A 23,166-nucleotide genomic window follows, 5' to 3' on the forward strand; every position below is an offset into this window, starting at 1 on the left:
AGCTTGGGAGTTATCCCAGAGTCAGGCTGGAAAAGACCTCTGGGATCACTGAACCCAACCTACGACCCAACACCAAAGCATCCAGGTGTTCCTTAAACACCTCCAGGCTCAGGCAGAAGCACAGAGCGATTGGAGGCAATGGATGAGCCCCAACGAAGCACATTTTCACATTCCATTCATCTCTTGAACTGGATTTTATAGATTTACAGTTTTCTTTCTAGTTTCAAGAGCTGCAAAAGTCACCAGACTTGGCAGAAGGCATAGAACAGGTGAGAAATGCTACAGAGAACCCCTGGAATCAAGAGGTCGACTGTGGTGGCAAGATGGAAAATGAAGCAGGAGGAAAACGACCTGAGGCTGACTCAGGAACAGCCACCAAGCACAGAAAAAAAGCCTTGAGAAGGGCAGGAAATAAGTGATAAAATGGTGGTTTAAGAGTTCTGGAGATGAGTTTATGATGATCAAGGCTGGTCCTTCCTGTGCTGGGCACAGACACACATCACAGAGCAGTTTTCCCAAAAAAACTAAGGATGTAGAGCAGGGGAGGGAAAGATCAGAGCCACCAACACCATGGAAGCCAACAATGAGTTCAAACTCCCATTCCACCCTGAGATTAAAACTCACAAGTGGTCAGTGCCCCCCTGAGTGAGGGGGGAGTATTTTACCCCCAAACCGTGCCATTTCAATAAAAAGAGAGGAAAAGACCATTTTAAAGAGCCTAAATAAAAACCAAAGCAAACCAAACCTTGGCAGAGGCCTTACCATTGGCATCCTGGACTCCTGTGAGTGCCCCCACTGCTGCTGCAGTTTCCCCAGACAGGACAATCTGTCCCCCTCCTTGAAGGGTGGCCTCGGCCAGCGTGGCTACGGCGTGGGCAGCGGCTTCACTGCAGAGGGGAGACAAGGGTTAGGGCAGCAGAGAAACAAATCATTCCATTTTAAGCAGCAAACACACGCCAGGAGAGCAGCCCAGAGCAGAGGGATTCCCACCTGGCCTGGGTGAAGTGATGCACAGCAGGAAATCAGCACTGCAGGAGGAATGGATGGACAGAAGCTCTTCTGGTGGATTTTTTTCGGGTGTCTTAGAAAAGCCCTGTGTTCTCCCTTTCACCTGGGACTTGATAAAACTTTGGGACAATTCCACGTGGCCCCTTCCTGCCTCTGCATTCAGGTATCAGGCTTTTGGCACTGGCTCATCCTGGGGCTCTGCAGATTTCAGAGCTCTCCCTTCTGCCCCTTAGCTCACCCTGCTGCCAGGACCAGCATCACCAGCTCTGGCTTCAGCTCCTGCCCAGCCAAGTGCCTTAATGATTCTTCTTAATGAGCATCATTTTCTAGCAGAGTGCTGTTAAATTTCTTCACACAAATGAGGCCAGGCCCAAAAGCCCTGCAAAGGTGCCCAAGGAGTTCCAGAACAGGGATGGGGTAAGGAAAGAAGGGAAAGAAGCTGGGACTGTCTCCAGCAAGGCTGAGCTGCTGAGATTCCACAGCTAAAAGGGTGGAAAAGGACCTTAAACCCATCCAGAGCCAGGGCAGGGACACCTTTCCTAACCCAGGTGAGCCCCACTCAGCCCTGTTTGTGCCTTTGAAAGATTTCCTGCAGCTCTCAGGGGATAAAACTGGCTCTTGAAAACACCAAAGCAGCTGCAAAGTGCTTCAAGGTTGTTGGATTAAGCCTTTTGTTGACCCAGAGATGGGGTGGTTTTGTGGCAAGGCAATACAGATGTTATAATTACATATATCTATTATACATAATTATATATATATAGATATACATTATACATAATATATAATATTATACATTATATATAATTATATATATTCTATATCTATGGTGTGGTTTTTTGGGTGAGAAAATACAGATGTTATAATTACATATATCTATTATACATAATTATATATATACACAATATATAATATTATACATAATATATAATTATATATTATTATATATATATTCTATATCTATGGGGTGCTTTTGTGGGTGAGAAAATACAGATGTTATAATTCACACTATTACAATCAGAAACTATTTCTTAATTGTAATAGCTTATAAGTGTTTCTTAGCCCATCAGCTTTTACTACACCATGCTGTAAATGCTTTAAAGCTAATCATCTAAAATGACTTCTCACTACAATGCACTTTTCATAGTTATATTTTTCTAAAATACCCGGTCTTATTTACAAAACCATCTTTTAAAACTTATTTTTAATTCCATTTCTCTCCTAACAGTGTTTATCCTATTCCACAGCATTTCCAAGTCAGCATTTCTCATCTCAGGGTTTACAAACAAACACACACTATGTGAGTACTTCTGTCAAACTTTAAGAATTCTCTACAAGTTCATTTCCCACTGAGGTCACCCCAGGCTGTTTCAGTCAGGTCTGAGGTGGGAACAGGGTTTGTGGCCAGCAAAGCTGTTCTGTGACCACAGCAGTGGCAGATATTTAGGAGGGATGTGCCCAATCCTTCCCCTCCCACACCCTCCCAGCTTCCCAGGGATTGCATCTGGGCCACCAGCTCTGACCTGTCTCTAATCCCCTCTGAAACCCATCTACACTTTTTGCTTCCCCAGCATCCTGCAGCAAAGAGTTCCACATTTAATTAGAAGGAAAAATTGCATTATGGTGCTTCAAAATCTCCTGGCTGAGCAGCCCTTTAGTCTGATATTGTGAGAAACAGAAAAGAAAACTTTTCTTCTTTTGTTTTCCTCATGGTTTCACACATTTCCAGTGATCTCCTTCCCACATTCCCACTGTGGATCATTCCTGGCTTTGATCACTCTTTTCCATTTGAGTGGTGAGCACTTCCCACACTGTCCAAGATGTGAATGCACCATCAGTTACTCCTTATGCCTTTCCTGACAATTCCTAATATTCAACGTATTTTTACAATATCAGCAGTGGTAAAACATTCCTGAAGTCAAATTTCCTACCAATTCCTACCTGAATTAAGCAAAAACCAGTAGGGATTTCCTTTAGCTTCCCTATGAATGCTCTCCCTCTGCTCATTCTCTGCTCGACCAATTGACTCAAATATTTTCCAACTATTTTCCCATATTTTTCTTCTCTTCCCTCATTTCCTGCTTAGATGCCAAACACTTTCCTGCTGCATCCACTCAGGGTGCATTTTCAGCTCTCAGCAGCCCCTCTGTGTCTCAGAGCAGCTCTTTAAACACTTGTAGAGATCCAGAACCTTTCCTTGCCTGGCTTCCCTCCTCCCCCTGGCACATCCTTCTCCTGAGCCTGGAGCTCTGGGAAGGCATTTTCCCTGCAGGAAGGCCCAGGGCAGCTCAGCAAAGCTGGCATCAGGTGTCATCCCATGTCCAGACTTTCCACTTCTTAAAAAAATCCATGTAGGGAAATCTGGAATCCTGGAAATGTGCAGGATAAAATCCTGCAAGTTGGATTTGGGGAGATGGGGCTTGCTCCTGTAACTCCAGTGTCCTGAAAGGATCATCTGGTTTTAAAAGGGAATTTTACAGGGAAATTATTAGTAAAAAAAAGCCTATTTGAGCAACCTCATGTAGCAGACAAGAAAAATCTGAAGGACCCAAATCTGCATCATAAAGAGCAGAAACAGTTCTGGGTGTGTTTGGGATTCAGTTCCAACAGAGATTTGGGAGCAAACTGGGACCAAAGTGATTCCTTCAGCAATTTCTGGGTGGAACAAGGTCTTGGAGCTTTATTCCAGCTACCAGCAGTGGGGTCTGGTGCCCTGTTCCACCCTCTGGCTGCCCAGCCAACAGCCTCTAACCAGGATCCTGGTTTGGATGAGGCAAATTCTTGTCCACACCTCAGCAGTGGGAAACCTCCTTCACTGCTGTGCTGTGATTTCCTATCCCTCAGGGAGTGCCACAGCCACTTCCAGGATTTAGGAACAGCAGGATGAGTTTAAGAGCAAAGATATTTCATCCTGCTGGATGGACCTGTGGAGCCACACCTCAGATCTTGCTAACCTGAGTGCAGCCAAAACCCCTAATAACCACTGCAGCTCCTTCAGCTTCTACTTCAGAAAGCTTTGGGGGGGGAAAACCCCAAAACCAGTGACCTGTGGAGGAAATTCTGATTCTGACCAGAGCAGGAATCAGGAGCTGTCCTGCACACACCACCTGCTGCAAGAATCCATGAGTGAAACCCTCTCTCAGGACTGAACAGGGTGAACTCTGGGTGAAGTCTCAGGGTGAACTCTGCCCCAAGAGAAGGAAAGCCAGGCGGGAGATGCCAGGCTGAGCTGTGCCCTCTCCAGGTACCTGTTGAGTGCCATGGTGACAGTGGCTCCCTGCTGCATCTCCTGCGACGCCGCCACCGCCGCCTCGGCCAAGGAAGCCACCGCCTGCGTGGCCTCCGAGGCCTGCGTCGTCTGGATGGTCATCTCCCCGCCCTGTAGCGTCGCCCAGTTCTGCTCCACCTGCCAGGGAACACAGGCTGTAGGATCAGCAGCACCCTCCAGGGGTGCCTGCTTCCCACAAGAGACAAATGGGTTGGTTTTCATAGAGTTCTGCAGTGTCCGCTCGGAGAGAGGGGAAAGGGGAGGGAGGGAGGCTGGCATGCACTGAGGGGTGGCTGGACACTGCAGCCCCTCCATCAGCCATGAGGCTCACAGTGCATAAGGATCCAGAAAGGTCCTCAAAAACCCTGAAATCACAGTGACTGGGTTGGGAGAGACCTTCTCCTCTCAGGGTTGTGTCCCAGCCCTTCCAAATCCCTCTTGTCCTGCCAAATCCTCAACCAAACAGGGCAGTGTAGCTGTTGTTGTACCTGGATCGCTGTTTGTTAATTAGCTGTGATTAATGGCCATCAATCAAAACACAAGTTCTTCACCATGAGGAAGAACTTCCTTCCATGGAGAGAGGCAGAGCTCTGGAACAGCTGCCCAGAGAAGCTGTGGAGTCTCTCTGTCTGGAGACATCCCAAAGCCACCTGGATGTGTCCCTGTGTCACCTGCTCTGGGTGGCCCTGCCCTGGACTGGATGATTCCCAAAGGTCCCTTCCAAGCCCAGCTGGTCTGGAATTCTGTGTTTCTGCAGTGCTGGAGCCCCAGCACAGATCCCATCCCTCAGGGAAATGGGCTGTGTTTTCCTCCCTGTTTCTATTTGCACTTTTTGGGGACTGGTCCATGTTCCCACCCAGGATTTATCTGGACAGCACCTGTGACCTTGGATGGGATTGAGCCATATTGCTTAATAAAAGATGATGGTGGTGGAAATGTTCATTCATCCCAGGCATTTAAAATTCCCTAACTCCACACCTTCTCACAGATAATTTTCATACTGCCTAAAGTTCACCCAGCTGCACATTTTCCCCCATATTTTCATGTGTAGATTCACAGCTGGTGAGATAATTATTATATGGCCAAAATCCACCAGGATGAGAACTCAAAACACACTTTGGACCAAACAAGCAGAGGATCTGCTGACAAATCCTACAGGCTGCTTGGCAAGGTGGAGATCTCCCTCCACCTCCCATCCCCATAAACATTTTAGGACAGTCCCCAACTTCTGAGACACAAAAATGCTGTTAGGGGGTGATGAAAAAACCACCTCAATTTGTTGGGATGGAGATGGTTAAAAAACCCACAAAAACAGAGGTGATCTGAGGCTCCAGGTAAAATTTTGCATGAGGAAACTTTGCTGCCTTTGGGAAAAGGTCAATCCCAACACAGGATGGAGAGGGAGTTGTGGGAAGGGAGATCCCAGTGATGCCCTACAAAGGTGCCCAAGGAGTTCCAGAACAGGGATGGGGTAAGGAAAGAAGGAAAAGAAGCTGGGACTGTCTCCACCAAGGCTGAGCTGCTGAGATTCCACAGCTAAAAGGGTGGAAAAGGAACTTAAACCCACCCAAATCCAGGGCAGGGACACCTTTCCTAACCCAGGTGAGCCCCACTCAGCCCTGTTTGTGCCTTTGAAAGATTTCCTGCAGCTCTCGGGGACAAAAGTGGCTCTGGACAACCCCAGAGCAGCTGCAAAGGGCTGGAAGGTCACTGCAGGCTGCCCCAGTCAGCTCCGAGAGGGAACAGGGAGTGAGGCCGGCAAAGCTGCTCCGTGCTGCCACCTCCTGCCCTGACACCCGCTGGGCACAGCACGGGGACAGACTGGGACAGACAGAGGGACAGGGACAGACCAACAGGGATGGACAGGGACGGACAGGGACAGACAGACTGGGACAGACTGGGACACACAGGGACGGACAGGGACGGACAGGGATGGACAGGGACAGACTGGGAGAGACTGGGACAGACTGGGACAGACTGGGACAGACTGGGACACATAGGGACACACAGACAGGGACAGACAGGGACCCACAGGGACCCACAGGGATGGACAGAGACGGACTGGGATGGACAGGGACACACAGGGACACACAGGGACACACAGGGACGGACAGGGATGGACAGGGACCCACAGGGACGGACTGGGATGGACAGGGACACACAGGGACGGACAGGGACACACAGGGACAGACAGGGACAGACAGGGACGGACAGGGACGGACAGGGACCCACAGGGACGGACAGAGACGGACAGGGATGGACAGGGACACACAGGGACAGACTGGGACCCACAGGGACCCACAGGGACCCACAGGGACAGACAGGGACAGACAGGGATGGACAGGGACACACAGGGATGGACAGGGACACACAGGGACAGACAGGGACAGACAGGGACAGACAGGGACAGACTGGGACACACAGGGACGGACAGGGACAGACCGGGATGGACAGGGACAGACAGGGACGGACAGGGACGGACCGGGATGGACAGGGACAGACTGGGACAGAAAGGGACACACAGGGACAGACTGGGACAGACAGAGGGACACACAGGGACACACAGGGACAGACAGAGGGACACACAGGGACACACAGCCTCATTTAAAGGTGGGGCTTGAAGTCAAAAGGTCAAAAAAAAATCTCCATTATTTTAAGGGAATGTTTCTTAAACCCAGAGAAAGAAATATATTTTTTAACGTACTATTTGATTTTTAAAAAAAGGGAAAAATAAATGTTTGCAATTTTGAGCGTTCAGATTTAGGCGTGGAAATGCCAAAAAAACCCCTAAATAAATAATCTATAGGAGGTATATATAAAAAAGACCCCAAATTCAGACCTAAGGCTTCTACGATAATTGTGGAAGTATATATATTTTTATATATATATACTATATAATTTATATTTGTAACTTATAATGTAATTTATATTTTTATATAGAAAGTGCTGAATTGTTATATCAGCTCAGGACTCTGCAAACACAGGGACAGACAGGGATGGACAGGGATGGACAGGGACAGACAGGGACAGACAGGGACACACAGGGACGGACCAGGACGGACAGGGACAGACTGGGACAGAAAGGGACACACAGGGACCCACAGCCTCATTCAAAGGCGGGGCTTGAAGTCAAAAGGTCAAAAAAAAATCTCCATTATTTTAAGGGAATGTTTCTTAAACCCAGAGAAAGAAATATATTTTTTAACATATGATTTGATTTTTAAAAAAAGGGAAAAATAAATGTTTGCAATTTTGAGCGTTCAGATTTAGGCGTGGAAATGCCAAAAAAACCCCTAAATAAATAATCTATAGGAGGTATATATAAAAAAGACCCCAAATTCAGACCTAAGGCTTCTACGATAATTGTGGAAGTATATATATTTTTATATATATATACTATATAATTTATATTTGTAAGAGCATGGGTTGGACTCGATGATTTTAAAGGTCCCTTCCAACCTAGAGATTCTGTGATTATATGTTAGCTATTGCATATTATAGGTTACATATTATGTAATGGACAATATAATATCTATTATTAATTATTGTAGTTTATCACTTATTCGATAATATAATATATAATATATAATACATAATATAATATATACTATATAATATATACTATATACTATATACTATATACTATATACTATATACTATATACTATAATATACTATATAATTTATATTTGTAACTTATAATGTAATTTATATTTTTATATAGAAAGTGCTGAATTGTTATATCAGCTCAGGACTCTGCAAACACAATTATATATATATAATATTATATTTATATTATATTTTATACATATAACGTAGACAATTGTATATATATAACTATATATAGTTTTATATATGTTACATATTATATACTGTATTTTATATATTTATATATAACATGATTCTGTGACTAATTGGAATTGCAGAGCCCACAGAAAACATGGAGCTGTCCCCAGTGGGGAGGAAATCCCCACATTAATCCATGGCAGCGAACAGCTGGCGAAGCACAAAGGCAGGGAGATGGGCAGCTTTGTGTCTGAGGAGCATTAAATATAAATGTAGGATGTCAGTGGGATCTCAGGTGTCCAGCACCTGAAAGGACACCAGTCAGAGGGAGATTGTATGGACAGGTGAGCAAAGAGAACCAGCCTGGCAGGTCTGCTGGGCCTTGGTGGGAACACAAAACTCTGACAGCCACTGAAAAGCTTCATTGGGGAAAAAACCCTACTCAAACACCCAGGTTTTATCTGCATTATGTCTGAGACTTCATAAAAATGTGATGCTCAAGGGGGACAAAGCGCTGGGCCTGGTTAGGAACCACCACCAGTGGTGGTTTGGAGGCACAGGGGAAACTGAGATTCAATTCTCACCCCCACAAGCAGTTTGTGGGAAGTTTCAAGAGAAAATCTAATTTTTTTTTGACATCCTGAGCTGCCAGAATCTGCCTTCCCTCACAGGGAACACAGGGAAAAGAGCAGCAGCACTGAGCTAACAACAGTGTGAGAGGAATCCTTATCCCATGAGGACAAATATTATATATTGTAATAAATTATATATATATATGTATTTGGTGTTTGTAATAAGTATAATACGTTTCAGGTGTCAGATAAAGACCTGGAGCACAGAAATACCCGATATATATATATATTTAATATAAATATAAAATATATATTTTATGTTCATACATATATATATATGTATTTGGTATTTGTAATAATTATGATACATTTCAGGTGTCAGATAAAGACCTGGGGCACAGAAATACCTCCTCTATCTATCTATGTATCTATCTATTTATAATATATATAATGTATTATATATATTGTATAATATATAATACATATTTTCATGTAATATGTATATGATATATATATAACATGTATTAGATAGATAGATAGATAGATAATTGATATATAGAATACCTGAAATGTAGCAATTAAACTCCATTTCCCACCATTACAGGAAGGCAGTTCCACCACCTCTCCTCCCATTGCCACCACAGGTGTGCTGTGGCAGCACCAGGGACTGGATTTGTTCCAAGCAGGCTCACCAAACTTGGGTCAAACCCCTGAACTTTTCTGACCACATCACAGAAATCCTTGCACTGGACAAGGGTTGGGAGTTGGGAAGAGAGAGGGTGAGGATGGATCTTTGTTGTGGGGTAAGACACGACAAGGACGAAATTCCTGAAGGACACATTTAGCTCCTGAGTTTCCTTCAACCACCTCCTGGTGGTTTAAACGGTGCTGGAAATGCAGGAGCCAGGGGGCTGCTCTCACCTGGATGAGGGACACGGTGCCGTCGGGGTTGCTGAAGGTCTGTACCACGGTCTGGGAGGGCACCAGGTGGGCGATGCTGTGCGTGGTCGTGGTCTGCGGCGTCTGCTGGTCCTCGAAGGCGTACAGCAGGTCCTCGCGCCCGTGCTGCTTGTAGCAGTTCTTCACGATGGTCCTCAGGGCCTGGGTCCAGGACACCTGCCAGCACGAGGGAGCAGGGGACACTCAGCCCAGGGAAGTGTTCTGAACCAGCTCAGTGCTGGGATTTGCAGGTTTGCCTTCACTGGGCTTCGTTGGGTGGTTTGCAATGAACAATCCCAATATTGAATCTCCCTCTGCTCATTCCCCCAAGGAATCACCCTGGAAAGCCTCCTGACCCAGTGAAGATGTCCCTGCTCAGTGCAGGGGTTGGATAAGACCTTTAAAAGGGTCCTTGCAATCCAAACCAGTCTGTGACTCCAAGCAGAAAGCCGCGGTGATTTGGGAAAGCACCAAAATGCTGCCACAGCACCATTTCCACCTCCCCACCCAGCCAGCCCTGAACCAGCCTGCACGGGGCCTGCTGCCTCCCCACCACGGTGCCTTCCTTTGATTATCTCTGTGACAGGTTGGTGGAAATTTTACTTTTTCACCCAGTTCTCTCATCTTCCCTGGCTCCACTGCACATCCACGGCTCCTTCCTTCAAGCACAAAGCTCCCTGCTGCTCTGAACAGGACAGCACCCCTTCCCTCCTTCAGGAGGCCACGACACAGACCCTTCCTTCTGTCCCTCAGGGCAAAAAGCACTGCCAAAACCCAGCCTGCAGCCCCTGTGCTCCATCTGGAGGCAGACAGGGAGACACCCACCCGCTGCTTCTGCTCCTCCGTGCGGACGTCGCTGCGGACGTTGGCCCACGGAATGTCCTCGGGCCACCAGATGGGCTTGCAGCTCTCCTTGCCCCAGCCTGGCTTCCCACGACCCGTGGAGTACTTCAGCATCTCGGGGATGAAGGCTCTCAGCTGTGCCTGGAACACACAAAAGGTGTTTAGGAGTTGACATCTCGGGTAGTTGTACAGAACTGTTGTGTTCAGCTTCCATCCTGTTGGAGCCATCAACTGGAAGGGGCCTGAAAGCCCAAGGAAGGTGGACAACACTTTGCCATCTTCTCCCAGGACTCAGCTTGGCAGCAGGTGGAAGAGAAGAAACAAAATTCAATCAGCCAAAACAAGATTACAACACCAAGGCACAGCCGTTGTATTGACACTTTGCAATTCAAACACTACCAGGAAGAGAAGGAGCCAACCTGAAATGGAAAAACAAAAACTAAATCACAACAACCTATTAAAAACCCCACACCCAGTGTCTCTACAGGGCAGGAGCTCAGGCATGAGCTGACGTATCATTTACAGAGATGCTGTGAGGGGATGGAGCTTCAGTGACTGCTGAAATGTGGAAACCACAATCTCACACTTCTCCAGCCCTGTCCTGCCAAAATAAACAAAGAATTCACACAGGGTTTTGTGACAAGATTGGTTTCGTACCAGGGACTCCTTGGAGCACCAGGAAAAGGCTGGCTCAGGTGCAGAGCAGAGCAGGAAGGGGAGAGCTCTCCTTATATCAGAGGAAATCGCATTCAGAACTTAAAACTGCAATTAGGAGCAGCTCCCTGCATCACTTCAGAGCTTTCAGAGTAAATGATTTCATAGAGCCATGGAGTCATTTGGATGGAAAAGACCTTTAGGTTCCCCAGAACTGCCAAGGCCCCCAAGTGCCACATCCACATGGATTTTAAATCCCTCCAGGGATGAGGACTCCAAAGCTCCCTGGGCAGCTGTGCCAGGGCTCGACAGCCTTTCCATGGAGAAATTATCCCAAAATCCCCCCTGAGCTGCCCAGGCCCAGCCTGAGGCCGTTCCCTCTCTCTCCCCGTGCTCCAGCTGCACTCCCCTCTCTGGGCAGAGCCTGGATGTTGCACCCACTGGCTCCAAGCTGTCCAAGCTGTCCAAGATCTCATCTCAAGCTGCCCTTTCCACGTTCCACATGGAACATCCCCTAGAGCACCTTTCCCCAGCCTGTCCACGATCCACCCTCCACTGCAGGGCCCACACCCACCCGACGTGCTCCAGGCTCCCTGCTGAAGGGAGAAGAAATAATTCCTCCAGAGAGCAGTTCCTTTAAAAATACACTGTTCATAGAGCCCGAGAGAGAAAAGGATTGCTCCAACAGCGCAAGAAACTGAGGGAGCAGGGCTGGGGGAGGAGGGAAACCAGAAGGGAGCTGGAAAAGGGAGTTCAATCCCAAGGATTATCATTTAGCAGTAACTCTGCCCAATAATTAATTCAAATAAACCTGGGAGCGGAGCAGCAGGGGGTTTTGCAGTTACTGTTGATTTTTGGGGGTTTTTTTGTGTGGGGTTTTTTGTTGTGTTTTTTTTTTGTGGGTGTTTTTTTTGTTTTTGTTTTTGGATTTTTTTTTGTTTGTTTTGTTTTGTTTTTTGGGGTTTTTTTAAATTTTTTTTAATTTTTTTGTTTTGTTCTGTTTTTGTTAAGATTGGAGATGGTATTTTGTGTTTAGGTTTAGATGTTTGTTATCTTTATTTATATCATAAATAGAGCGGAGCAGCAGGGCTTTCTGCAGTTGCTGTTGATTTTTGGGGGTTTTTTTGTGTGGTGTTTTTTTTTTGGTTTTTGGATTTTTTTGTTTTGTTTTGTTTTTTGGGGGTTTTTTTAAATTTTTTTTAAATTTTTTTTGTTTTGTTCTGTTTTTGTTAAGATTGGAGATGGTATTTTGTGTTTAGGTTTAGATGTTTGTTATCTTTATTTATATTATAAATATATATATAAAATATATTTATTTATAATAGATATTATTTATAGTATTTATTTTATATATTTAATATATTTATAGTATTCTATTAATAAGTTACAAAATGGTTAACTATTTTTTGTATAAGATTTTTTAAGGTTCAACTATTTAATTAAGAAATTATACTTAAATTATTTTAATTTTTAACTGAATAATTAATTACTTGAACTTTGTAATGTGGATTTTTTGTTTACTTATAAAATACTATTTAAGCTTATGAAGAAGAAGGTAAAGAAGGATTAATCTTTGTTTTAAAACTTCTATTTTGTTTTTTATATTATTATACATTATATATTATATATAATATTATATATTATATATCTCCCTCATTATATAATCATATATAATAATTATATATCATACTTATATAATTATATAATATAATATATTATATATAATATAAATATATAATATATAATATATAATATATAATATATAACATATAACATATAATATATAATATATAATAAGTAATATAATCGTTATTATTATTTATTATAATATATATAATATATATTATACATATTGTATTTTGAATAATATATGTTAGATTATAATATATATTATAACATTAATATATATTAATATATTATATTTTAAATAATATATATTTTTTAAAATTCTAGGTTTTTTACTTTGTGATATCACACACTTTTAATTAACTACAAACTTGTAATTTTAGTGTTATTAACAATTCTGGTTTATGGCTTTAGATTAAATGCAGGATTCTTTTGGGGATTTTTAATTTTTAATTTTAATTTTTAAAATTTTCAGCATTTAGGGCTGGTGCAAACCCAGCTCAAGCTCTTCCCTGGCACCAGCAGTGCTCCATGGCTGCTCAAGCTACTCAAGGTACTTGTTAAGGAGGGTTTGTGTTTAATCCACAGGGAGACAATCAGCAGCTCTGTCAGAGAGAGGACTTGGCTAATTAGTGCCCTAACGAGGCTGGGCTCTGCCACAGGTGATGCCCCCACAGCCCTGGGGGGACTCACCTGCAGAGCCACGTTCTGCTGACACCTTGCAGGAAACGCCCAAAAATCAAATATCTGCTGAAAAAACCCAGGGGCACCTTCCAGTTTGTGCTCAGGGAACCCCCAGGATGGAGGATTTGGAGAAACAAAACTGGATTTTGAGAAATGTTTCTTTGCCACCCTTTCATTCAGTGTTTTCACTTTTAGCCTCAAATTCAAGAATTGATGGCACTGAGCTATCCCAATCCCAAATGCAACAGCCCAAAGCACAGCCAGCTGTACTCCAGCTGCTCTCCACAGCTGGAAACACCAAGGGAAGTGGTTCCTAGAACAGAGCAAAACCTGGGGTGGGGATTTTCCACACATCCCCAGAGCTCAGCCTTGGCATCCCTGGGAAAAGCAGAGTCCAGGCAGGACCTCAGCTGCACCTGGGAGTGGGAGAGGGAAAAACAGCAACTGCTCCAGAGCTGGAAGGGAACTCACCCCTGAATCCATCCCTGCTGCACTCCCAGAGCTGGGAAACCACAAAACCAGGCAGGCTATCCAGCATGGGAGCTGAGTGCAGCCAGGATCCTGCCCCGGGCCAGGGACCAGCTGGGAGAGCAGCAGTGCAGCCCTCAGGGGGGAACGGGCACCACGATGATCTTTGAAAAACTTCATCAAGTTTTTTCTGGCTTGTAGGAGCCAGAAAAGCTTTTACTGCCTCCTACAAGCAGGTTATAAATCACAGGGGCTTAAAAAAATCAGCTTTTGTGCCCTTGGAAAGGGCTCAGGGAACCCTCAGGATGGAGGATTTGGGAGAAACTGTGAGAAATGTTTCTTTGCCACCCTTTCCTTCAGTGTTTTCACTTTTAACAGGGGCTTAAAAAAATCAGCTTAAGGGACAAATCACTCCTTCATAAAGCAGTGAGCACTGAGCTCAGCTTGGTTAAGCTCAGATTACCCAATTTTACTCCTCAGTCACACCAATGAGCAGCTGAGAACAAGGTGAGGGGCAAACTCAGCTGTCACCAAAGTCCAGAAAGCACCAAGCTCCCCCTCTGTGCAGGCAGAAAATCCCACTGCAACACAGGTTTTCCTGCCCAGCCCAGCTGGGTGATACTCTCCTTTCCCAAGGTTAGAGAAACATCTCTGCCCAGGCAAATAAAGGCTTCATTTCCCTCCAGACCACTGGGGAAGCAGAGCAATTAGAAGGAGAATTATCTTCACCTCCTCACTGATGACACCTCTACACCTGCCTGCTGTCACCTGCTGAAAGCAGAGGCCTCCTTTTTCCAGTCCCTGCCATCCTAATTATATTTATATTTATTTTTGTTCATTTTCCATGGGGTTTTGTGCAACTTAGCTGAAAAAAGAAAAAAAAAAGATTATTTTTAACTAGAAAACACAAATAATTCTAGTGGAAGATCTGGGGAATCAAGATTCCCACAATAAATGATGGCACCTCTGTGCCCAGCTCAGGAGAAACCTTTCCACAAAGCTCTTCTGAGCTACCTCACTGTGCTGGAACAATGAGGGCCATTCCTAAAAAGATCCTTGTTTTTCTACCATGGAGCAGCAGGAGAGGATTGGAAAGAAGAGGTTCTACATCTGCACTTTGGGCTGGCTGAGCAAAGGCCCTGCAGGACCAGGGGGAGAAAAACATTTCCATGGGGAACTGCTCCTGGTGCACAACAAAAGCTGCCAGGAGCAGCTCCTGCAGGTGCCACCTTTCACAGGAGTTTAAAAATCCAAGAAATAGTTTTTGTCTTATTTGTCAGGGATTGGGAAAATTATCAATTTATTGAGCACAGTAAGCTCAATAAAATTTTGTTATGAGTATGAGCTTGTCTGATCCCACTAAGAAATGGAAATGGTGCTTTGAGCAGGGTGTGACCTCTGCAGAGCACAGAAACATCTGCACATCTTTGCTCTGACCTCTTTGTGTGCTGCCCTTTCCATCTTGCTACTCCCTTGGAAAAAAAAATTGCTTTTCAGCATTTAAAACTTGTCGTGGTGCCTCAGACTGGGGGTACCCAGAGCCTCCTGCAGGACACACCTGCCTGAATTCAGGTCCTGGGAAGGAGATTTCCCTCCAGGTGAGGCTTCCCTGGGGAGCCCCCTCCACTTTCTCCAGCAGTGAGGTCAGCAAGGGGCTGGACCTGGAGAGAAAGGGAATCTCCCACATGCCCAGGGCAGATAATTCCCTGTCTCCAACAAAAATATCCCACTTAGGGTCTGATCTGGGGTTAAACTCCCCTCTGCTCCAAGCCACAGCAGAAAAAGAGGAGGGACTGAACTACAGAAAACTGTCCATGAGTGACCTTCCCAACCTTGGTGCTTAAAGATTGTGGCAAAGCATGGAACATTTTCCCTGTTTCCACCTTCTGAGGTGCCAAAACCAGCTCCAAAGGGAGTGTTCCCAGCAGCCTGAGCTCTCCCAACCACTTTTGCTCATGGAGAAAATCAGCACCACTAACAAAGCTCCAACAAGAAGATCTCACTCAAGGTCTGATCTGGGGTTAAACTCTCCTCTGCTCCAATCCACAGCAAGAAACAGAGGAGGGAATGAACTGCAGGACACAGAAAGGTGGCCACGAGTGACTTTCCCAACCTTGGTGCTTAAAGATTGTGGCAAAGCACAAACAGGGAACATGGAACAAACACAGAACAAGGAAATTTCCTCTGTTTCCACTTTCTGGGAGGTGCCAAAATCAGCTCCAAAGGCAGAGCTCCCAGCAGCCTGAGCTCTCCCCACCTTTTTTGTTCATGGAGAAAATCAGCACCACTAACAAAGCTCCAAGAAAAATATCTCACTCAGGGTCTGATCTGGTTTGTAGGAGATCAGATCTGGGGTTGAACCTTTGGCAAACTCCCCTCTGCTCCAATCCACAGCAAGAAACAGAGGAGGGAATGAACTGCAGGACACAGAAAGGTGGCCACGAGTGACCTTCACAACTTTGCCACCTGAGATTGTGGCAAAGCATGGAACAGGGAACAGGGAACTTTCCCGTTTCCACTTTCTGGGAGGTGCCAAAATCAGCTCCAAAGGCAGAGCTCCCAGCAGCCTGAGCTCTCCCCACCTTTTTTGTTCATGGAGAAAATCAGCACCACTAAAAAAGCTCCAACAAAAATATCTCACTCAGGGTCTGATCTGGGGTTAAACTCCCCTCTGCTCCAATCCACAGCAAGAAACAGAGGAGGGAATGAACTGCAGGACACAGAAAGGTGGCCACGAGTGACTCTTCACAACTTTGCCACCTGAGATTGTGGCAAAGCATGGAACAGGGAACAGGGAACTTTCCCGTTTCCACTTTCTGGGAGGTGCCAAAACCAGCTCCAAAGGGAGTGCTCCCAGCAGCCTGAGCTCTCCCCACCTTTTTTGTTCATGGAGAAAATCAGCACCACTAACAAAGCTCCACATCCAAGCACGGCCTGAGCTGTGAGAGCCCCGGGGGACAGAGATCAGAGCAGCCCCTGGAGAGGCAGCCACACAAAACAACAGGATGAGACTGCAAGATGCCAAACACCCCTGTGCCCCCCTGCCTCTGCCACGGGTGGCTGCTCACCTGGGTCACCTGTCCACTCACCTGGGTCATCTTGTCCACGGAGACGGGGATGCCGTCGATGGTGAGGGGGGGCAGCTCTGAGTTGACCTCCTGGGGGGCCGGGGCGTGCTCGGCCAGCGCCGACTCCAGGTCTTCCAGGATGGTGCTCTTGTACTTGCGGACCTGTGGGGAGTTGCCAGGCTCGGGTAACCAAGGGAGCAGCACCAGGAGAGGAGCAGGGTGCGGGCCCAGCCGGCCTCCCCAGGGTGCTGCAGAGCAGGAGGAGCAAACAGGGGCACAGCTGGCAGGAAACAGCCAGCAGCCCCCCGAGACTCGGCTGCTGATGAAACTCAAAGCAACACTGGCAAGGGAGGAGTTTGTGGGATGAAAGGAAAAGTTCTGAGGGTAGAGCTTGTCCTGGGCAGGGTCTGCAATAAGGCAAAGAGAGCAGAGCTCAGTTTAAACATGTCATTTTTTAGGATTTAGTCTGGAGCAAAGGAGGCTCAGGGGCCCTGGTGGCTCTGCACAAGTCCCTGGCAGGAGGGCACAGCCGGGGGGGTCGGGCTGTGCTCCAGGGAACAGGGACAGGAGAGAGGGAACGGCCTCAGGCTGGGCCAGGGCAGCTCAGGGTGGGCACAGCAGGAATTTCCCCATGGAAAGGGGGTCAGGCCTTGGCAGGGGCTGCCCAGGGTGGTTTGGAGTGCCCATCCCTGTGGAATCAGCAGGAATTTCCCCATGGAGAGGGGGTCAGGCCTTGGCAGGGGCTGCCCAGGGAGCTTTGGAGTGCCCATCCCTGGAGGTGTCCAAGGAATTCCTGGATGTGGCACTCAGAGCTCTGGGCTGGGGACAAGAAAGGGATTGGTCACACTTTGGATTCAATGATCCTGGCTGGAGGTCTTTTCCAGCCTCAGGGGTTCTGGGATTCTGTGATCATGGCCTGTTCCCTATGATTTTTAATCCAGGATATTCCCCCCTGGTGAGATGTGCCATTCTTGCAGAGAAGAGAGGACCTCAGTGCTGCCCTCATGTCAGGGAGTCACAGGAACATTAGGGCTGGAAAAGATCTCTGAAATCACTGACTCAACCAGGTCCAGCACTGCATTCCATAAAACCTAAACTCTGTTTTCCTAAAGGGTTTTTTAAATTACCCTTCAGATCCCTACCATGCTTCCAAGGCTGCCCTGAGCAGAACAAAACCTGCAGGGAAGGTGAGGACTTTCTTTCCTCACTTTCCCAGGGACACCTACCACATTCTCCAGGGGTGCAGCACCGAACACTTTGAAGACAGGGTTGGGTTTGGAGGGTGAGATGCACAGGACGATGGCCTGCTGCCCCACTCTGGTGGTGTACTCATCCAGCGTGGCCCGCAGCTTCCTGAAACAGGGCAAACCCAGGGAATGGGCATCAGCTGAAAGCCCACAGGAACACAACCCCTCTGGCTGCCAGCTCCCTCTCACAAGGCAGGTGAGAAACGCAGCCCCAGCAGCTCAGCTTGGCCACACGTTGAGTTTATTCCTGTTCCACAGGCCTGCTGTACTCCCTGCAGGCACCCAGCAGCTCAAATGTCAATTATTCTCCCCTCTCTCCTCTTCTCACTGATGTAAAAGGAGAAACCACCAGAGCAGCAAAGCTGGGGCAGCGAGAGTCTGCACTTCCACTCTGTCTTAGCAACACAAAACTCGTGTTTTGTTGAAGCACCTGAATGATTCATCAAAAGAGGCCTGCAGACAGAGGTTGTTTTACACCCAGATCATAGCAGTGCAATTCTCCAGCACCAAAGTCCTGCTCAAACCAGATCTGTAGGAATTCGAGCTACAGGACAGGCAAGAACTGGAAATATTGCAACAGCTCAGCACAGGGAACCCAGGTGTCCCAACACCTGCCCCATCAGCAACTCCCTTTGGAATTACAACGTTCCACTGGATATTTTCTAACTCTTATTCCCTTTTAAGCAGTGCAAGAGTCAGAAATGGTGGCAGAAACTCCAAAAGCAAGAGAAAAGTAGTCTTTTCCCCAGAAAACTTGAGCAGTCTGTGAGGTGACAGCTCAGTCCCTGTCCTGGTCATCTGAGAACCTGAGGTTGCCAAAAAGCACCACCAGCTCCACACAGATCCCACAGCCAGGGGGTTGAAATTCATTCCCAGTGGGGTGAAAATCAAGCACAAACATGTGTTCAGTTGGTCAGAGTGGAAAAAAAATGATGTTTTGTCATTATCTCAATGTAGTAAAATGAAGTCGTTGTGTGAAAGGAGAATAAATAATTCCTTCACTGAGCAGTTTCTTTAAAAATATATTGGTCATATTTCAAGGGAGAAAAAGATGTGTTCTTCAGAAACACTGCAATAAACACAGAAACACTGCAAAAAACAGGGCAGAGTTGGGGGAAGGAGGGAAAACCAGAATGGAGCTGTAAAAGGCAGGGAGTTCACCCCCAGGGATTATCACTTAGCAGTAACTCTGCCCAATAATTTAACATTAACTGCCCAGTGAGATCCCAAACAGCAGAAAAAGCAAGAATTGCTTTGTTGCAAGAGCCAGGGAAGGGTAGCAGCCAGTGTTCACAGATGTTTCCAGAGCAGGGAACCCCAGGTGGCTCTCCAGGGCTGTGCAGTGCCACGGCTCTGGTGTGGCTCGGGGGCCATCAGGTGGGCAAACAGCCTCAGAGCACCTGGAATGCAACACCTGGAGGGCTGTGGAGCTCTGCTGTCTCCACAGGCAGCTTCTGAAGCCAATAAAAAGTGTTTCAACTCAGGCAGGAATCTCCCTCTGGATTATTCTTCCTAAAACTGTGCTCTAAACCCCACAGACTGTGGGGTTTGTCCAGTGGCAAAGGGAATTTGGATATACACACACTGAATTTACCCCCAGAATTGCTTTGCAGAGCTGGGATATGGAAGGAGCTTCAATTTCTGCTAAAGCCACTGTGGATATCCTGCAATGCCACTGTGACAGAGAGCTGGTGACCAGTTGGGGTTAAAACAGAACAATGGATCCACCACAGTGTCCATTCTGGTGATCATAAAATCAGAGATGAGCAGAGCTGCAATTTAACCCTTTAATGCAAACTAAACCACAGCTCTTGGCTTCCAGAAAGACACTCCCCAAAACCCCCGAGCTGGGTGACTTCTGGGCAGCACTTGCTGTGAGCACAGGCCACCAGAGCCGGCTGGAGGACACCGAGGTGGCAGGGACAGGTGAGTGCTCACCTGAGCAAACGAGTCTGCTGCCTCTTCCGGATGGAGGGGTTGGACTCAAACACGTGAGGCCGCTTCCTTTTCTTCCCTGTTGCCACAGCAGCAGCTGCTGCCATCCCCACAGGGCCTGCAAATCAAAGCACAGAGGGTCAGGCAGCTCAGGAGGGACACTGTCACCATGCCCCCAGGCAGGAATGGGTGCCCAGGGTGACACAAATCCCTCCCTGAGCTCTGCAGTGAAAGCTCCGTCCCCCAGGCTGGCAAATCCCTGCTCAGTCCTGGGTGGAAGTCACATATTGCAGCCTAAAGTTGTCCTTACACTCACAGAATTCTGTGTTTCATCTTCCAAACACACTGAAAAACTCCCAAGATTTAAATAACCGAGGGGATGCTGGTGGCTGGGAAGAGGGAACCAGGTACAGCTCCACAAATCCTGCTTGGACACCTCAACTACAGCATCAGGAGTCTGAGGCTTTCCTGGGGGATTAAGGACCTGTTCTAATGGGGAAGAAATGTAAAATCCAGAGTTCCCAGCAGTGCCCTACAAGAGTTCTAATGGGAAAGAAATGTAAAATCCACAGTTCCCAGCAGTGTCCCACCAGGGAAAGAAATGTAAAATCCAGAGTTCCCAGCAGTGCCCTACAAGGGAAAGAAATGTAAAATCCAGAGTTCCCAGCAGTGTCCTACCAGGGAAAGAAATGTAAAATCCAGAGTTCCCAGCAGTGCCCTAGTATATATGTATAGTATGGTAGATATGTATATAGTGTATATATGTGTATATATTGTATAGTATATATGTATATAGTGTATATATGTATATATATAGTATAGTATAGTAGATATGTATATAGTGTATATATATATAGTATAGTATATATGTATAGTGTATATATATTTGTGTATATATAGTATAATATATATGTATATAGTATATATATGCTTATATATATAGTATAGTATAGTATAGTATAGTATAGTATAGTATGGTATAGTATGGTATAGTATGGTATAGTATGGTATAGTATGGTATGGTATAGTATGGTATAGTATCTCTTTAATATAGTATAGTACAATCTAATCTAATATAGTTCAATAAAACAATTGTTCAGCATTCTAAATCAATAGAGTCAGATGCCAATCACCCCCAGATATTGGGGACACCCTAATTTAACTAGGCAAGCAACACCAGCAGGTGATGACGATGATGATGGTGGTGAGGATGATGATGGTGGTGATGATGGTGGTGGTGGTGACAATGATGATGGTGATGATGATGATGATGATGGTGGTGATGGTGGTGATGGTGACGATGATGATGATGGTGGTGATGATGATGATGGTGGTGATAGTGACGATGATGATGATGGTGACGATGATGATGGTGGTGGTGATGATGATGGTGGTGACCATGATGATGGTGGTGGTGATGATGATAATGGTGGTGACGATGATGATGGTGATGACGACGGTGACGGAGCAGCCCCCAGGCTTTACCTGCAGCCGCCCCCAGGCTTTACCTGCAGCCGCCCCCAGGCTTTACCTGCAGCCGCCAGGTGAGCGGTGACCTCGTCGGCCGCCGTGGAGTTGAGGATGTCGGAGTCGTCGTAGGAGGTGTCCTCGGGCGAGGAGGGCGAGTCCTCGTCGGCGCTCAGCATGCTGTGCTCCGTGTAGGTGGCCACGTGCACCTGCTGCACCTGCTGGGCCACGGCGTGCGCCTCGATGGTAGCCATGTGCTCTGCCTGCGTCACTCCGTGTTCTTCCATCAAGAGTCGCTGGTAGAGGGACAAAAACGGGACAAAAGGCTGGGACAAAAAGCTTTGACAAAAGCCGTGAGCACAAGGGACAGAGGTCGCCTCCCCCAGGGACAATGGATGTCTACAAGAGGGAAATAACTCTGCCAGGAGCCAGGGGAGAACTTTAGGTTAAAGAGTTTGGAAAAACCCACACTTCCAAACCATCATCTCTGCTGGAGGCAAGGTCCCCAAGGACCCTGCAGCACTGAGATTGTCCCTCACACACACACTGAAGGGTCAAAGCTGGGATTTGGTTTTGCCACATCAAGTTCTACCTTTTCAGAGGCCTGAGGGTGACACAAAGTCTCCTCTGACCTCAATGGCTCAGGACACAAACGAGGATGCCAGCACAGAATCCCAGGAGCACTGAGGATGGAAAAGAGCTCTGGGATCATCGAGTCCAACCTATGTCCCCTCCCCAGACCAGAGCACCGAGTGCCACATCCAGGAACTCCTCGGACACCCCCAGGGACAGTGAGTCCACCATCTCCTTGGGCAGCTGTGCCAGGGCCTGATCCCCATTTCCACGGGGAAATTCCTGCTGATGTCCAACATCACCTCCCCTGGCCCAGCCTGAGGCCGTTCCCTCTCTCCTGTCCCTGTTCCCTGGAGCACAGCCCGACCCCCCCGGCTGTCCCCTCCTGCCAGGGACTTGTGCAGAGCCACCAGGGCCCCTGAGCCTCCTCTGCTCCAGGCTCAGCCCCTGCCCAGCTCCCTCAGCCCCTCCTGCTTCTCCAGCCCCTTCCCAGCTCCCTCAGCTTTTCCTGCTTCTCCAGACCCTTCCCAGCTCCCTCAGCCCCTCCAGCTTCTCCAGCCCCTTCCCAGCTCCCTCAGCCCCTCCTGCTTCTCCAGACCCTTCCCAGCTCCCTCAGCCCCTCCTGCTTCTCCAGACCCTTCCCAGCTCCATTCCCTGGACTCTCTCCAGCCCCTCCAGATCTTTCTGGTCAGGAGGGGCTCAGACCTGGACTCAGAGCCCAGGAAGAGGCAAAGCCATCACAGCCCAAGCACAAACCCCACAGAAAGCTGATTTATTACGGCGTCCAGTGGTAAAGCACTGAGCAAAGCAGCAGCTTACAGAGTCAGCAGGGCCCTGGACCACACACTGCGAGCACAGATCTGTGCACAAGGACCACGATGGGAGCTGCAGGGACATTTGCAGTCTGTGCCTGCTGTACGTTTGTGGAAAAGAAAAGGCACATCCCTAAGATGTTTTCAAACAGGAGAATCAGAACCTCAACCCTCAAAAGCAGATTCCCCAAAGGGAGTCTGTTCTTGCTCAGGGCAAAGA

General features: G+C 47.1%; 1 protein-coding gene across 1 annotated transcript in view; it reads right to left on the minus strand.

The window, feature by feature from the left end:
• Positions 1-22,402, minus strand: part of NRF1 (nuclear respiratory factor 1) — a 48,160-nt gene extending 25,758 nt beyond the window's left edge. The window contains exons 1-9 of the mRNA XM_039711189.1: positions 22,154-22,402; positions 21,626-21,857; positions 20,098-20,212; positions 18,139-18,265; positions 16,934-17,074; positions 10,395-10,553; positions 9,498-9,746; positions 4,254-4,513; positions 763-887 (exon numbers count right to left, since the gene is read on the minus strand). Coding sequence (XP_039567123.1) covers positions 763-887; positions 4,254-4,513; positions 9,498-9,746; positions 10,395-10,553; positions 16,934-17,074; positions 18,139-18,265; positions 20,098-20,212; positions 21,626-21,857; positions 22,154-22,273 — 1,528 coding nt within the window. The 5' untranslated portion in view covers positions 22,274-22,402. The remainder of the gene's footprint in view (positions 1-762; positions 888-4,253; positions 4,514-9,497; positions 9,747-10,394; positions 10,554-16,933; positions 17,075-18,138; positions 18,266-20,097; positions 20,213-21,625; positions 21,858-22,153) is intronic.
• Between the last annotated feature and the right edge of the window lie 764 nt (positions 22,403-23,166).

Source organism: Passer montanus, unplaced genomic scaffold (assembly GCF_014805655.1).
Source record: "Passer montanus isolate IOZ18808 unplaced genomic scaffold, ASM1480565v1 scaffold240, whole genome shotgun sequence".
Taxonomy (NCBI): domain Eukaryota; kingdom Metazoa; phylum Chordata; class Aves; order Passeriformes; family Passeridae; genus Passer; species Passer montanus.